Below are 17,560 nucleotides of genomic sequence, written 5' to 3' on the forward strand. Positions count from 1 at the left end.
TTTACATAACGTTATAGAGAAAGATACCTTTATCATAATTTACATGATTTACTAATCATGGTTCTTGAGATTTATTAATTTTGTACCTGGGGTAATCCATTTCCACTGTACACAAACTTCCATTTCCTTATGTTGATCATCAGGAATGCAGTGATTGACCACGTGTTCACCCGTGCAGGTTATTTTATCCATGTTTGTTCTGTCCAGTTTATAAGTCACCAAACACGATGTGGTGGTGTATCTGAAGGATACACATTGTGAAATATGTAAACTCAAGATACACAATAACGTCACCAAAACAATCATATTGGACACACCATACGAACCAGGAACTAGAAATTCCCAAAGTATTCTAAATCGAAAGTCGAAATACATATTCATATCAGCTCATGCATCAAATGCACCTCCATGCATGAAGTGTCAAAACACTTTAATGCTTATAGTATAATAATATGAATAAAACCTCAAACAGATCTCATACAGCAGACAAGATATTAACATTTCACAATGGAAAACGTTCACTCCCAGACGCTTGATTTTTATCGGTGGTTAGCTGAACGCTTGAATCAAATGTAAACAATATGGCGAACCGCTATTTCGCACTGACGGTGGTGCAGTTGAAGAAGGAGCTTGCCTGTAGAAACGCCACGACGCAAGGAAGGAAGATAGATTTAGTTAGACGGTACATTTAACTTCTTTCTTCTGCTGTTTTACCGAAAAGTTTCATTTAAAAAAACCTGTAAAGTTAGACTGTGTTAGCATATAGTCACGATAACTAGATCTGGTATGATTACATACTAGTACGCATTTCATCTCGAAAAAGACATTCGCACGGGATATTGCTTGACTTCTCAGAGTGTGGTCTACATACTTCTTTGGCTGCTATATTTGGGTTATCAGAATCTTTGTTTTATTCATCAATATAGGAATTTTAATCAACAGCAAAGGGATTGGGGGGGTGGGTATTCAAAGGTTCATGACTATGCTTGAGTCTCATTCTGTATATAAAGCCTTTATTGTATATTCTGTCAGCATTCATAAATCTTCAGGGGATCAAACCTGAACATTTACTGTCTTAAAGGTTAAACTTGTCATAAAGTTCCCATCATTCCTTAAAATGCTACATACATGTATGTAATGTACTCTTAGTCTATCATCTTGAATGATGTATTTGCCCGTTTCAGATTAGAAGCATATGACAGAAATGCCAATTTCCAGCAGCCACCTGTTCTGTTACCAGATCCTTTGGACGTAAACTGGCCTACAACAGGATTCCAACAACTCAATTCAGAGCACAGGAAATTACTACCTTCTATTACAAGGGAACAGATAGAAGCCTATTTTCTCCATAGACTTGCTGGTATTTATGCATTGAAAGCAATGATAGTTTTCGTTTTTCTCCATAGTATATCTCATTCAATTCATTCCTTGCAAATGATAAAATAACTAGTGAAATGAACATACACAGATCTGAATTTTTTTTTACAGGTGGTAGTTGCTAAATTATGGGGGAGGGGGGGGTAGTGTTAAATAAAGTCCATGGTTATCTGCATATCATATGCAAAAATTATGGAAAATAAATACTTTTTTTTCAATTCAGGAGAGAGGTCCTTCCTTACCCTTGAAGAAATTGTTATGCTTAAATAAACATCATTTTATACACCCGGTACAGCACAGGCACTTGTTTCTGTAAATAACTTATGACCTCTGTATACTAATAATAACACATAAGTTATTTACAGAAACAAGTGCCTGTGCTGTACATGCATGTATTATGATTCACTTTTGTCATGAATAAATATATGCTATATCATATTTCAGGAGATAATGAAGCGGCATGTGATATCAAGGCAGTTAAGAATGGGGAACTATTGTACCAATCCGAGAGAGTTTTGGCATGCTCAGTTATCATTGAAAATGATGTATTTTTTACTGGAATAGTCAGTGCAGCCATGAAAAATAAGGTAATTATCAAAAATTTTATTCAACGCAATTTGATATTTAAACATGGTATACGCTTTTTCAAGTTCTTGCTTTAATCAAGAATATTTTAGTAGATATTTCCAAATAAATATTCCGGGGTATATGAATAAGTAGTCAGCAGTATGACACTGAAAAACATGTACATATATGTGTAGTTTCGTCATTTAAAAAATATATACATGTATATTTCAAACCAAATCACTGAATACTTCAAAGAAATCACTGTCTAATTTGAAAGGTTATTACAGGTCACATACAGCTATAAACTAAGGCTGGAGAAAGAATCTGGAGATGTGCTAAACTCACACTGTGAATGCCCTGCAGGGAAAGGCCCAAATGGTACATGCAAGCACCTAGCTGCTTGCATGATTATGCTTGAAAATTTTATTGAGAATGGTGAAGTGGCGGTGCAGAAATCATGTACAGAAAATTTGATGATGTTCAACAAGCCAAAGGCATCCCATAAAGGTTGGAATATAAAAATATGCATGGACAACAGCATATAATTACATAAAAGTAGAAAATTCAAATTTGAGTCAACTTTTCCATCTTTGTTGATATATACAATGTGTCATATTATATAAAATTGGGATGTACAATTAACAAATTCATGTTCTTTTTCATGCATTCAGGATCTCCAGTCAAAGTTGAAAAAATTACAATTGGGAAGAGAAAATCAGCCGTTCATTTGGATGACCCACGACCAGAAAAGTTTAGGAATGTAGAGGGCATGCAAGACCGGGTCAGAAACCTATTAATCAACTATACATCAAATACTTCTGAAGACATTGCATTTCGTTATCTTTATGAGAGAGCAGATTTGAAGGTGACTTACAAATTTTGAAAAGTCAATACTTATTTAATTTAGATTCACCATGGAGTGTGACCTTGAATGTAATTAATAATACATCACGGCATTTAGCTTTTTGGTCAGTTTGTCTTTTGAATGCCAAGTGATGGGGCTTCATATGTAAAATAAAATCTTTCTTCTTTCTCACAAAATTTGTGACCTTGACTTGTTTTTTTATTTCACTTTGCCATTACTTAATATATCACATTGGGTTTTGCATGTTTCTGTTGACCTTCGCATATGACCAATATGTTTTTAAACCTAACTATAACTTTGCCTACATTTCATGTTTATCTAGTCTTAATCTTATCTTTGAAATAATGTGTATATATAATGTGTACAGTTTTCATATAGTATAATAAAATTTTACTTATTTTCAGTCTGCAATTCATGACCACCACTACTTATCACTGCCTTTCACAGAATACTGGGTGGATAAAGCATTACAGGTACTTTCAAAATCATAAAATAATTTGGAGATGGGACTTTATGGCTAAATGAATTTTTGCTTGCCGCAGAACTGTATAAAACTACATAAGTACATGACATCAATTATATATAAAAAATAGCTTCATGTATTACCTATCAACTAAGATCAGACATATATATTATGACGATTTATGATTAAAGCCTTTTCTAGATTTTTTCTCCCTTTCATTGCACAGGTAACTGAATCAGAGGTGGCAAGTATTGAAAAAGAAACAAGGGGACAACCTACAAATAAGAGATGGTTTGCAGAGAGAATGTGGAGAATCACAGCATCAAATTTTGGGCAGATTTCAAGAATGACAGACAGACGTAACAAACAGAAGCTTTGTAAATCATTGATATCTATCAAGAGCCTCACCACCCCTGCAGTCACTCATGGAAAATCATATGAAAAAAAAGCAATCAAAAAGTTTGAAGATAACCACAACATAAGAGTTCATGAGAATGGTTTATTCATTTGTTCAAAAATGCCATTTCTAGGTGCAACACCAGATGGCGTTATAGATGATAAATATATAATAGAGGTGAAATGTCCTTATAAAGGGCGGAAACAAGAAATCAACACAAACACAATGGAATATTTCACTTATTTAGAGGTAGTGGGTGGGGAAATCAAGCTGAAAATATCTTCCAATTACTATGATCAAATTCAGGGACAACTGTATATAAGTGGCAGACAATTTTGTTATTTTATTGTGTATACACTAAAGTCACTATTTGTAGAAATTATTGAAATCAACAGAGAATACTGTGAAATGTGCCTTATACCAAAACTGGAGTCGTTTTATACAAAACATTACAGACCTTTCATTGCCTCAAATTTATAAATGATTGCAAATTAGGCCAATTAAAGTTAATTGATATATTATCATCCCCGCCCGCCCCTCAAAAAAGGGCCCATCCCGATTTTTTTAATGCAAAAATTATGATTTCAAACAAACTTGCTTCCCAGTGACATGAGTGAATGATTAAAGTCACAGAATGTTGTTTTATATATATATATTCTACCAAGGAATCTTTGAATTCCTTACTTGATTAACACTTTGTGTGATGCCTGTTTTCATTAAAAAAAAATTCTCAGGAAATAAAAATTACAAAATTATATTCTCCCACCCGCCCCATTTTTTTTTTTTGACCCCAGATGATAATCTACTAATTAGGTTGAATTGGCCTTACTTTGAAACCACCTCCTTCTGTACTACTTAAATGTATGCTACAAATGAAACAATATATTTCCATAAAATTGACTACATGTTGTGAAGTATTGCAGGGAACACTTCAGATTGCCTAATAAAATTGCCCCCAATATGTAATCTGAAATTTTGGACTTTTCATTATGTCAATATGGTGTGATATATTCTAAATTTAAAAATATTAACCAAGGCAATAGCTTGGATCAGTATTTTCAAACTGAGTAAATATCAGAATAGAGAGAAATTTTATGATGGTGAATATCTTACAATGCTAACAAGCATATCTTATATGAATTATATTTAGATAAGTAAATGCTAGTGTCACTACCTTCATATATATATTATTCATATATGTATGAATTCAATAAAACCAATTGTCGAGGACTGATCAACATAAAATGTGATTAATTCACAAGAAATGATATGAATTGAGAAAATCTGTTTAAAACTGCACATCATCATTTAGCCTCTTTTGCTTTAATATCATCACAACTTATGCAAATTTATCTACAATTGACCTTCTAAAATTGCTTAGCACAAAGCAGATATAAATGATTCGGGATCCAAGCTGAATTTTGCTGTGACTAAGTTCATTCTTTAGAATTTTAAAACGTTTTGCCAGACCAATGACCCTTTCTACATGTATGCGTTTTGAAGCTACACGTCGATCATGTACTACTTCATGGGCTTCAAGTTGGGATATACCTTTCAAAAATGTTGGAGTATTTACTTGAACATCCTTGTTAGCAAAGAGATCTTGCACCATGATGCCTCGATCAGCCATGATGCTGTCGCCTTTCTCAAACATACCATCTTTCAATAAATCAGATCTTTCAATAATCATTCTATCACTTGCAGACCCACCATAAGCATCGGAAACATATGACACAGCCCCTCTGGGAGTCACTCCAATCATTGCCTTTATAGTATTTCTATGCTTATAATTTGACCAAGTGATGGACTGAGCATTGACGTCTGACGGCTTCTCAACTGGTATTTCGGTGGCATCCAGTATAACCCTAGTGTTTGCAAACTTCTCTGCAAAATTTGAAGGCATAAAATCTTGAACTGTGTCTTGTGATGGCCATATGTTCATTTCCTTTAACTGGAAATACAAAAAATTTATCCAGGTTGTTACAATCCTAGATACAGTTGACACTGAAACTTGAAAGAAAAGTGACAATTCAAAATCCTCTTCATCGTCGGAAACCCACGGTTGATTACGCTTCGTTCCTCTCTCCATCACCCGTGGGTCCATTCATACCTATTCGCTCGTTCTCATGAATAATTCATGAGGCAATTTGATTGGGCGCTTTACGTATACCCTGAGCGAATTCGTCCAATCAAAAAGACGCTTTCAGTCCAATTTCGGTATACAATTCAAAATGGCGATTGCTGAACGGTTCGGAATAAGCAAATTAAAGGATTTCCAAGAAGACACCATAAACAAGTTGTTAGAAGGAAGAGATGTATATTTGTCAGTGAAGACAGGGGGCGGGAAAAGCTTATGTTATCAAGCTTTCCCATTGTTGTGGACTGAAAAACATCGAAATCCCTGCAATGTTTTAGTGATAACCCCTCTGATTTCAATAATGAAAGAGCAGTGCGAGTCTTTGATGTCACTTGGATTTACTGCGACCTACATCGGAAGAAACTCAGAAGAAGATGATCAAATAACAGATGAGAAGTTTCAGTTTTTATTTACCTCTCCGGAAGCGATTTTATCCGTTACGAAATGGCGTGAAATGGTGACCAGGAGCCAGCACTTCAAATTGATTGTTGTAGACGAGGCCCATACTGTTTTACGATGGTATGTTTTCAGAGAGAGAGAGAGAGAGAGAAAACAAGCATCCTCTAAGCATGTGCACTTATAATAATAACCTGTACTCAATATCAAAGGAGTCCAATTCAATATTAGCATTTATATGTAATTGTTTTAAAAATGTACTGTTGTTTCATGAGCTTTAGTGTATCATAATTTAACCAGATCTAGCACAATGACTGTCTTTATTTAGTTATAGCTTTATTAAGCTATGGGTGTCCAAGTACTGTACTTAACACACTCGTTTCTCACCGGTGGGACCAGAGTTTGATCCCTGTGGTCAAACAGTACACAGTGGGATCAGTTCTCCACGGTCAAAGATGCTTAAAACAGCTTTATAAAGTTATAAGGCTAAATAAAGCTGTATAGCTTAGTAAACAGCTGATAGAGATTGTGCTGGACCTGTTAACCATGAGCAAGTTTTGCAAAATGAAGAGTTTTCTATTTTTATTTCAGGGGAGAAAGTGGTTGCAGAGGTGATGAACCTTTCAGAGTGTGGTATGGTAAAATTGGAGAAATACGATCCCTGATTCAATGCCCTATTTTACTGATAACTGCAACTGCTAACAAGGCAGCTAGATCTGACCTGAAGAGAAAGTTTGCCATGAATGATTGCTTTGAATTGATTGACAATCCTGATCGAGACAATATTAAACTCTTTGTGAAAAAGGTAAAAAGTACAATACCAATAGCAGATTTATTCTTGTTTTTAGTAAGATTATTGAAGGAAAAAAAAGAGCTATGTGAACGTTATATTATTTTTTGTCCTTCTATCAAGTTATGTGGAGATGTATTTAGTGCATTTAAGATGGAAAAAACTCAGAACATTGATATGTATCATTCAAAAACAATTGAAACTGTAAAAGAAAATATTAAACAGGATATGCAGGATGAAAATGGTAAAATAAGAGTATTGATTGCAACAAGTGCTGCAGGAATGGGGGTTAATTTTAAAGGTGTAAACAATGTAATTCACTTTGGTCCACCAAAGGATATGGATTCTTTTGTACAGCAGTTAGGTAGAGCAGGACGAGATGGTTCACAAACAGCAATGGCCTTATTACTTTATAATTCAAGACAATGCAAAAATTTAGATGATGATATGAAAAAGTACATTGATAACTCGGATAAGTGCAGGAGACAAGTTATGTTGTCTGCGTACAACTATGATCCAGCAGAAAACAGAGTGAAGCATTTATGTTGCGATATATGTAATGCTAGTTGCTCATGCGGAAAAGACAATTGTAATGATTATGAACATTCATTCATGGATTATGAGGAACTACAAGAAACATCTTCTGATAACTCTGAGAGTGAAAGTGATACTGATTCTTTCTAATTGCTTGTATTTAACCATTTAATATTGTCTGAAAGACTACTAGTAATGTTCAGTATTTGTCAAGTTATTGACGTGTAAAAAAAGAGCATTAAATTTTTGGCTGTTATTTTTATACTGTAGTTCAGAGTTGGACGAAATTTCAATATTGACCTTTGATATCTGCCAAATATTTGTGATATGAAGAATTTTCTATCTCAGGTTATTTGTATAATCAAAATATTATATATGGAAAATATGTCCATTTTATTTAAACCCTTCTGAAAAATTGTGGTATATTTCTGTCCCCTCTCATTTTTTCTACAGATTATGCAGACATGAAAGATAATTGTGTGAACATGCAAGAAAATTCTGTTCATATAAATAAGTCAAATGTTACGATAAGTATGTCACAAGAATCAACATAATAATCTTGCTTGTTGACATAAGTATATTTCAAATTACATATTAATTTTTCATGTTAATTAAGTTGCATACCATGATGTACATGAGGTAATAAATTGCCATTAGTGGTCATTGTTCGTTGTTTTCATATCAAGGGAAAAAACCAATTACCTTATTTTACCACTTTTTAATCATAGCAAAAATATCTTAAGTGCAGTAGTAGATGAAGTTAGATCCCATTCATTTGTGTGGCATGTCATGTATGTGATGAATAACAATACATGATGAGTAATATAAAGTGGTGTGTGTACTTTTATACAAACTGGTCATAAAAATAAAAAAAATAAACCTTCATTTGAGTAAATACCAATTTATTAACATCAGATATATGTAATCTTAGTTGTAAACTCCCAATCTACTCCATTTATACTCTGATATTTTGAACACTTAACATGTTCAAGTATCATTACATTATTTCATATACTGATTGGCAACTTCTCTCTGATGAAAAATCCACTCATGCAAATCTTTACAGTCAATACCACTGATTGGATCTTTAAAATTGTGGAAACATGACCATGTTAAGTCTTTAACGAAGTCTTTAGATCTTAAGCAGTTTATAACGGCCACAATGTCCTTCGTCTTGTCAACCACTGGTCGACTGCTTTTGGATCTTGCTGTTTTTGTGGACGACATAAGACTCTCTTTTACAGCATCAATGAATTGAGTAGTCATACAGATTTGTTTTGCTGACTTATATGACTTGTTAGAACCCTGAGTGTTCAACTGGCTCTTTATATTGCCCACTTGTAACTCAACACAGTTATCATTGGGAATACACTGTCCAGTTCCACCTTTTAAATTTACTGTCATATTCCATTTGTATTCGAAACTCAGCTCAGGACTTAGAAGATAAATGTAGCAAAGAGTTCTGAAAAGCCAGATTTTATACTTTGAGTGCTTCAGTCCTGATGCGAATAACCACTCAAAATACACATTTCGTACGATTCTATCACCATCACCCATTCGATACGAGTCGCAGGTGTCTCTGTGTAGCAAAGACATGAATAGAAAAGTCTGTATGGGATTGTAACACACAGAGTTTCCCTTCGGAATATGAAATTTCCAATGATGTTTCTTTTCTAGATGTTTTTTAAGCCAGCCTCTTTTATGATATTGTTTTCCACATACTGCACATAAAAAGAAATCAGCAGACTTCATAGCATCAAGGTTATTTACATCACCGTCCAGAGCCCCCATGTCGTCAACGATATCCTGAAAGGAAACTTTGCTTACTTTCAGCTCATTCAAAACTCTTTCTGCTGCATTCAGAAGCCACTCATTTTTCTGATTATCAGACATCAACGAAAACAAGGGTATCGGATTAGGTGTACAACTCAAATCCTCCATTTGCATGAGATCTAGAAATGCTGCAACAATGTACGAGTCTGTGATGTCTGTTATGAAGTCATGATGTGCTCTGAATAATTAAATAAAGTAATAATAGCAAACTTTCAAGTTTTAACAAGTGGCCCACAGGCCATAACAGTCACCTGGATATAGCTTTTTGTAGTTTTCAAGAAGTTAAAAATGTATATAATTGTTAACATGCAACGGATAAAGACGAATGGCAATAGGTCTCCTGGGTGACTTAAAAATAGGCTCTACTAAAATTCATCCATTTTGTATGATTCTGATAATACATATTACAGGTTCGATGCAATGTATATATTTTGGAATGTAACAACCCAATTTTAACACTTATAAAAGGAATTGTCATATCAAGAAATTAATGAAGTACATGTGTGACATGTATGACTAGCAATACCTGTAGCTTGAATTGACTTCTTCAGGGCCAGAAACATTTCGTCTATTAATCAGATTCCGCAACTGGTATAAAGACCCTTTATCTGCACTGCTTTTCTCTTTGTAGAAGAGCTGATAAATTCCCTGCACAAAGAAAAGTGAACAAGGTTATTCAAAGAAGAATAGCAACAACCAAAATATTTGTAGCTTAAAAATTCAGATTGTTTAACCAATGGTTCTATTTGTTACTTTATAAAATTTTACAAAGGCAAAAAGAGCTCAAAAATTATTAACTACTATATATTACATTTATAGCCCTTTTCAAAAGCCTGAATGGCAGGTTTGTTTTTAAAAAATGCAGCATTATTATGAAATATGTATCATGAAAATTCCAAACAATGCAAGAAGTAATTATATCAATCTAATTACTCTATATTTTAACAAGATTTCTATAATTGAAACAAAAAATATGAATGTAAAATGAAACAAACACAAAATTAACATTTCAAAACAAGAGGCCCATGAGCCACATCGCTCTGAGTCATCTTAACAATAATTCATATTTAAAAACTGTTCATATTTATTAGCATGTAAAACTTTGATCCCCTACTGTGGCATCATCCTAACCCGTGGGCCATAATTTTAAAAAACTTAAATCTGCAATATATCAGGAAGCTTCCATGTAAATTCCAACTTTTCTGGTTTTTCTGATTGTTGGAAAGAAGATTTTTGATTGAACCATATTTGCATTTTTGTGATTATCTCCCCCTTGAAAGGGGTATGGCCCTTCAATTGAACTGATATTTTGAATTCCCTTCACCCAAAGATGATTTGTACCAATTTTAATTTAAATTGGCCTGGTGGTTCTGAAGAAGTTTAAAATGTGAAAGTTTACAGACAAACGGACAACAGGTGATCAGAAAAGCTTACTTGAGCTAAAAAACTATAATAAGGTAACAATTTGGCTAGGGTTTGTGGTAACATTATCGGGAAACTCATGACTGTTTTAGATGCTGCAGTTCCATGTTCAAATTAGTTATAATGTACTGGTCAATGATTGAAAAGATTAATGGGAAGGGGGGGGGGATCTGGAAATAACAGGATTTGAATCTTAAATATTCCTATTCATATAGGGGAGAAAAGTACAGAAAAATATAGCATTACTTACATGTACCTTTAGAATTAATCTCCAGAAAGAAACTATATTTTGGGGATTGGATAAAAACTCTGAAGGTGGCTAATAGTTGTGTTAGAGGAACATGTTTGAACATGGAACTACAGCATCTAAAACAGTCATGAGTTAGAGATATCTATTATTAGTATTCATTAGTCAAAAATTTAAGGAATGGTAATATGGGCCTTAATAAACAACAACTGTAATTTTCAACAAAACTCCAAACTGCTTTCAACTGATGTTAAATTATACCAGAAGGAAGTTCATCTCTCTATGTAGACCCTCTGGTCTGTGAATTACTCCCAATAAAGACTCATACTCAGAAGGGCTGTTCTGCATTGCTTCTTGAGCACTAAATGCCCTTTCGTTTGTCAGGACATCCCCACCAAAAACTACCTTTTCCAAAACATTTTTTTCAGGATTTTCCCTAACATGTGGAACAGCAAGTTGATGAACTCTTTGGAGAATTTCTATCATTCCTTGTGAGCTATTCTCACTGGCATCTACTAAATCACAGTTCAGAAAAACAGATTTCTTTCTCATTTGGTCCATATACATGTGCTCTTTATACTTGGGAAAATTTGTAATATGTAACTGCAGAAAAGGAACATAATGCATAAGAACATTAGCCACATGAAATTTGAAATTGGACATTAAAGAATTCAACTGTTCACTTGATGGGATCCAGTTCACAGCATTCAATGTTGGGAAATCCACAGGCGGATCAAAGGGGACCTTGGATTCATCAAAAGTGATTTGTTTCTCTTTGACCAAAACTAGAAACCAGTGTAAACTTTTCTTTTGATTTTGCAAGCTCATTTTAGAAGGGGTGATTGTAATATCTAGATTGTCACCTAGTATTTCAATTGGTCTCAGCTTTTTGTTACATGTAACTTCCTCTGCATCCATTTGTTCTTCTGTAGCAGTTTCATTCCCCATCTCATGCCTGCTTTCAATCTCCTCAACATAAGATGTCATCATTGAATGGAGTCGATTTTCTTGCTGCTTCACAAGCTCTTTTGTTTTCTTGTGTAGACTTGTAGGGGAAATTGTTATTCCCAAGTCATGAATGATATTCATTCCCTGAAATTCAGATGTATTTTTTTTTTTTAAACTTACAAACAAGAGGCCCATGGGCCTTAACTGTCACCTGAGTATCACAGCCCATACAAAGTCTCAAATTTCTATATAAGCATCAATATGGAGTCTTTTGTGCACATATTCATGATATTTCAAAATACACACAATTCATATTTAATTACAGAATAAGGAAAATGGAAGTTTAGAGGATATAAATCATATCAACATTTCCTAATTGTATTTTTAAACATTTTCATTTTTCATTATATGTGGCCATATTGGCCCCACCCTAGGACCTGAACCCCATACACAGGAGCCTAAAATTTCACAATTTAGGTAGAGAGCGTTATGCACATCATAATCATGCATTTAGTTTATCTCAATTATACATAGGAGTAGAGAAGAAGAGTTTCTAAGATTTAATATATTTTCACTATTTGGCCTAGGGCCTGACCCATCATCATATTTTCAATTTTGGTAAAGGGCTACCTGCTCATTCTGAATATCCATTTAGTTACAATTTAGTATCAATAGCATTAAAAATGTCATTAAAATGTTTTACACAAAAATTCTATATGCCAAATCTTGCCCCACCCTGAAGTCAGAACCCTTATACCAGTGATCATGAAAGTTACAATTTTGTTAGAGGCTCTACATTACTATGCATTTAATTTTTCCCATACATGTGTAGTTGTAAAGAAGATTTTTGAAAATTGGTAAAATTTTGGGCAGTTTTTGTCACGCCCTAGGGGAAATTTAAAATTTATGTCCCCTTGTCCCAATGATGCTTCATACCAAATTTGAAAAGAATTGGAATGGTAGTTATCAAGGAAGAAGTTAAAGATGTTTAATTGTTAACTCACGACGGAAGACGCAAGACGACGGATGCAAAACAATTGCAAAATGTGACCTACATGCAAGTCTACTCAGGCGACCTAAAAATTTACTTGTACATTGGTAACTACAGTTTATCTGATTCGAACACTTAATTCAATTTCATGCAAATTTAATTACCAGATACATTACACAACCCAAATTCAAACTGGCTAAATGTAGCACTGGATCCTCGAAAGTACTACCTCCTGCAGGCCTTTTTGATTGTAGGTCATACCTGTGATACAGCAATTAAATTACATACACATGGAGATTTATAAATATAGATGTCATTTACAACACTTTTTAAATTTTATAATACCTCTCTGTTCAAGCCACATTTCTGGAGAATTAAGCCTAGTATGTATTGCAACTGGTTAATGGTCTGTGATCTTCCATACAAAAGTACAGCAAGGGATGTAAGCATCTGTGGTAGGTTTTTCTTCTTTTGCAAGCCAACAACACTGCTAAATACTGAATACAGATATGGTGCCTTTAGTTGGAGCTGCTGACTTGTACATTTCCAGTCAAATTTTATAAGTTTTTCATTGTTGGATGCATGTCCTTTGAATATTTCACTATCCTTTTTTGAAATATGTTTTATTTCATTTAGTATCACATTTTTAACAATGTCAAACATTTCCTTCTTGTAATTTTCATTCAAACTTAAATTCTTCAGCACTGCTCGAGGTGAGGCATTATTCAGCAATGACTTTAAAGCTGCCTGCTCGTGTTCTTCTTTGATAATCTTTAATCTTTCAACACCACTGTACTTCACTACTATCTGTATAAAGATGTAAATGTTCATTTATAAGAAAATCCATTCAAAGTAAAATAAGTTCAGGGGCGCCAGTCGTCGCCCCAATAATTTTGCCCCCCCCCCCCCCCAATAAAAAGATAATAAAAATAAATATATAAAAACAAAATTAAAAACTTTGTAATGGTGATATTTACTCATTGGAGTGGTGAGTATAAGGGCGACCTGTGGTCAATGGAGCGACAAGTGTGAAAGCTATTGTTTACACAGATGCAAAAGGGAATGTACATGTATGTCTGTATACATGTACAGGTGAGTGTAAACAATAAAAGGGGCTTCAATGCTGTAAGAACAGGTTTGCTACAAATTGTTCATTGTCTGATTAATTGGTAGATCGATGTTTGGAAGCTTTAATGATTCTGGGTTGTAAGTCATTAAAAATTATCAAAAAATATTAGAATTAAGAAGCATACATATAAATTAAAGGAAAATACTGAAAATTAGTTAAATTCAACGTCTAAAACAACTTGTTGAGATTTTTTCTACCTTTGTCACACATATTCCTGCATTTCAATTTTAAAACAATAGAAGGATTAACAAGTATTGATAAACTTGTTTATCTTAATTTCTTAAGTGTTGCGTTCTTTCAATTCAACCCTTCTTGGTTTAAACGTTCCATACCTATGGTTACATTATGACGAAATATCAAAATATTACATTTTATCTACTCTAGGATATTTTAAACAGACATGACAGAAACAAATCTTATGTATTACATGTATTGAAATCATTGCACGGTTCAAATACATTACGCTAAACATGATATTTGTGAAAGTATTTTTTAAATCTTCATTTTCACCCCTCTTATTTTCAGACAAAAGATCATGGAACATTAAAGAAATACCCCCCCCCCCCCCCAAATGATATTTTAAAAAAATAATTACCTTCACGTCAAATTCCTCAGACTGGTCTTTCGTTTGAGTACACTCATCAATCTTTTTATCATCGTGGCACTTTACAGGTTCAACTCTTCTTTTGCTTGAAGAACTAGGACTTAAAAACAAACCCTTTTTTACTTTTGATTTTGGAGTTGGGGTGAGTTTTAATGAACTTAACACTCGTTTTGTCCCTTTAGGCGTTGACAGTTTGTCTTTAAGACTTCGAACACCTGTCATATCTTTCAACGTGGATAACAGCTTATCTCGTTCGTCTTTTATGCTAATTAATTTAGTTTTCAGATCGTTGTTGAGCTTTTGAACGCGGTTGAGCTTGTTGGCACATGAATTACATGCAAATCCTTTTATGCTTGGAACGCACATAAGTTTGTACACATCCTTGTACTGTTCCTGACTCGTGGCTGACGATAGAGACCTGTATGATCGGTCAGTGATGGTCTTTTGGCAAAGCACGCAATATTTTACAGGCGCGGTCATATTTGCTGTGGTAGCAGTTAAGTAATGCTACCTTTAAAAACAGAAGAGTTCCGTTATTATAACGATTACTTTGATTGGACAATATTTTTAGATATTATTCATGAGAACGAGCGAATAGGTATGAATGGACCCACGGGTGATGGAGAGAGGAACGAAGCGTAATCAACCGTGGGTTTCCGACGATGAATCCTCTTTAGCCTGTCTCAATTTCATCAAAGTTAAAAAAAAAGTTGATCCCTTGGTTCTAAAGTTACACATTTGTAATCTAATTCATTCACACATGGACCAAGACAGTGATAAAATATCATAAACTGATCGTAATTACTGAAACCAGTGTAATACGAAACAGCATCTGCATTATCTTTAAAATTTTCAATGGAACATTTCATAGCAAAGGGATTTTGCACAAATTTTTTTCCTAGATCCTGGATTTCTGTTGGTGTTTGATCAGCCTGCCCAGTCTTTACTGTATGATCTATAACCACTTCTTGCTGTACACCTGTAATATACATGTACAAGTAAAAATAGGTGGAGATTTCATGTGTCTTACCAATACAGTAACTCGCTTAAATCTTTAACTGAAAGTACAGAATGTTTTTCAGTTCTTTTGATGTGGTGTATGTTCTTTTTTCCCTTTTGGACTTAACCTAACATAACTTAAATGCCCTATCAGCAAATTTCTGACATTGCATATATTTGTGGACTTTTACATTGTGACATAATAGTTAAATGGCCTATCAAAGCATTGTTTTACATGCAGTGGATATGGCTAAATGCAGACTTAAAGATTCCTTTATGTCTGTGCATGTGACACAACAAGCACTAAAGTATCATCATTATACCCATGGCCATAATGTCAGGTTCCTCCAATGGTTGATTTCTCCTCTTAAATCTTAACTGTCTTGGGCTTGGGCCAGAAACTTCCTCCCCAGGGATCAGAATGGAAGGAACAGCATCTTCTTTAAGGCGAAGGCGGTCAGCTGAAAACAAAATTTCATTATCCTTATAGCAAGATGATGGTTTGCTCTTTCAATTTTCTTAATTTTTGAAAGACTTTTTCATTTTTTGTTATGAGCTTGTTACCAAAAAAATAAATACATGAATTAAAAGGCATATTTGAAATCACTTAATTCATGTTTTTGATTGGATAAAGTTTAAAAACATTTTTTTTTTGGTTTGCAAAGGCAAAATGGGGTAGGGTTTATTTAAATATATTTCAACTTTTGAATATGCTAATTGTAAAACCTGGCATACAAATGATATTATGAATGAAAACATTAAGGTACAGTGTCCCCTTCCATCTATGTCATACATTTTGTGACTAAAAAGTGAATTGTTAATGCTTTAATCTTTAAAAAGTCAAAAGATAACTGATTATTGTTGGTAATTAAATTATTCCAACACTAATATTGCTGAATATTTATTGTTAGGACTATTCTTTGCTTTACATACACTTTATGTATGGTTATTTGGTTATCTTAGCAAGATTATTATAATATCACTTGCCTGTCATTACCATTCCCTTCGTCATTCTGAAATATAAAAGAAAACAGAAAGCAACACGAACACATGCAAATCAAATAAATGCAATGTAATTCAAAGTTCTTGCACTTGTATGTACATACAAGCAATATGAAATCATTAATGCAATACAGGCTAGGAATTGCATCATCTGAACTGACTTTATTGTTAAGAAGACTGACTTGTTCTAAGAAATAGAGGAAGGAAGCTCTAGTATATAGCCAGAATTTATAAGTGATGAGCCCTTTTATCAAAATTTCCAACACGCAACAAGAAGCAATTACTTGGCCTGTATTTATGACATCAAATTGAAACTCAAATTGAATATGAATAAAAACGGAAGACAAATATCATCATTAAGTTTATAAAATGTGTTTTACATTGATAATGATCGATATTATGGCTTCTAACCTGACGTGTCCCTGTAATCACTTTCGCAGAAGTGAAGGTGGCAAACAACATCTGCATTCTTAGGCTCCCACAACTTTTTTGATTTCGGATCAATTCTTTTGATTGCAACAATCCACTGAAAACGTTTATATTTGTCTTTTGGGAACTGATGTCCACCATAATTACTACAGAGCGGCACAGAACAACGCTGTGGCATGTCGACTATCACTTGCTTCGCGCTTTGTTTACCGTGGATTCAAGCGTCTCAAACGCACAGTTAACCACCGATACCTCATCGTCATAAAATGAAAAACCAAACCGGACGGGTGTTTTCCATTAATTGATATTCAATTCGTCGTATGGGATTACTGCCACAAAGTTATTTTTTGGGAGTTTATTTTATCTACTCTTCTATGCAGCCACTCGGCTGAAAATGGTGTGGACCTTAGCACGTCTTTACAAACAGCTG

The 17,560-nt window shown here is 34.0% G+C and overlaps 4 protein-coding genes across 7 annotated transcripts in view; 2 read left to right on the top strand and 2 right to left on the bottom strand.

The window, feature by feature from the left end:
* Positions 1-561, bottom strand: part of LOC125664393 (uncharacterized) — a 161,732-nt gene extending 161,171 nt beyond the window's left edge. For 2 of the 4 annotated variants that reach the window (XM_056151057.1, XM_056151066.1), the window contains exon 1: positions 87-561. In XM_056151057.1, the coding sequence (XP_056007032.1) occupies positions 87-381 (295 nt within the window). In that variant the 5' untranslated portion in view covers positions 382-561. The remainder of the gene's footprint in view (positions 1-86) is intronic. The other 2 variants (XM_056151064.1, XM_056151063.1) reach the window with 1 other exon arrangement.
* On the top strand, positions 544-5,042 carry LOC125675041 (uncharacterized). The gene is made up of 7 exons (XM_048912517.2): positions 544-682; positions 1,185-1,360; positions 1,822-1,964; positions 2,232-2,451; positions 2,616-2,809; positions 3,214-3,282; positions 3,499-5,042. The coding sequence occupies exons 1-7, from the start codon at positions 582-584 to the stop codon at positions 4,147-4,149; spliced, it is 1,554 nt and encodes a 517-aa protein (XP_048768474.2). The 5' UTR covers positions 544-581; the 3' UTR covers positions 4,150-5,042.
* Positions 5,043-5,724: 682 nt separating this feature from the next.
* Positions 5,725-8,189, top strand: LOC125679036 (uncharacterized). The gene is made up of 2 exons (XM_048917936.2): positions 5,725-6,325; positions 6,794-8,189. Exons 1-2 carry the CDS (start codon positions 5,901-5,903, stop codon positions 7,674-7,676), a joined length of 1,308 nt encoding a protein of 435 aa, XP_048773893.2. The 5' UTR covers positions 5,725-5,900; the 3' UTR covers positions 7,677-8,189.
* Positions 8,190-8,321: 132 nt separating this feature from the next.
* LOC130046281 (uncharacterized) lies at positions 8,322-15,183 on the bottom strand. Its single transcript, XM_056151279.1, has 5 exons — positions 14,692-15,183; positions 13,313-13,774; positions 11,892-12,120; positions 9,886-10,007; positions 8,322-9,537 (listed from the first exon to the last, which is right to left on the bottom strand). Exons 1-4 carry the CDS (start codon positions 15,178-15,180, stop codon positions 9,964-9,966), a joined length of 1,224 nt encoding a protein of 407 aa, XP_056007254.1. The 5' UTR covers positions 15,181-15,183; the 3' UTR covers positions 8,322-9,537; positions 9,886-9,963.
* Between the last annotated feature and the right edge of the window lie 2,377 nt (positions 15,184-17,560).

The sequence above is a fragment of the Ostrea edulis genome, chromosome 1 (genome assembly GCF_947568905.1).
Source record: "Ostrea edulis chromosome 1, xbOstEdul1.1, whole genome shotgun sequence".
NCBI classification, from domain to species: Eukaryota; Metazoa; Mollusca; class Bivalvia; order Ostreida; family Ostreidae; genus Ostrea; species Ostrea edulis.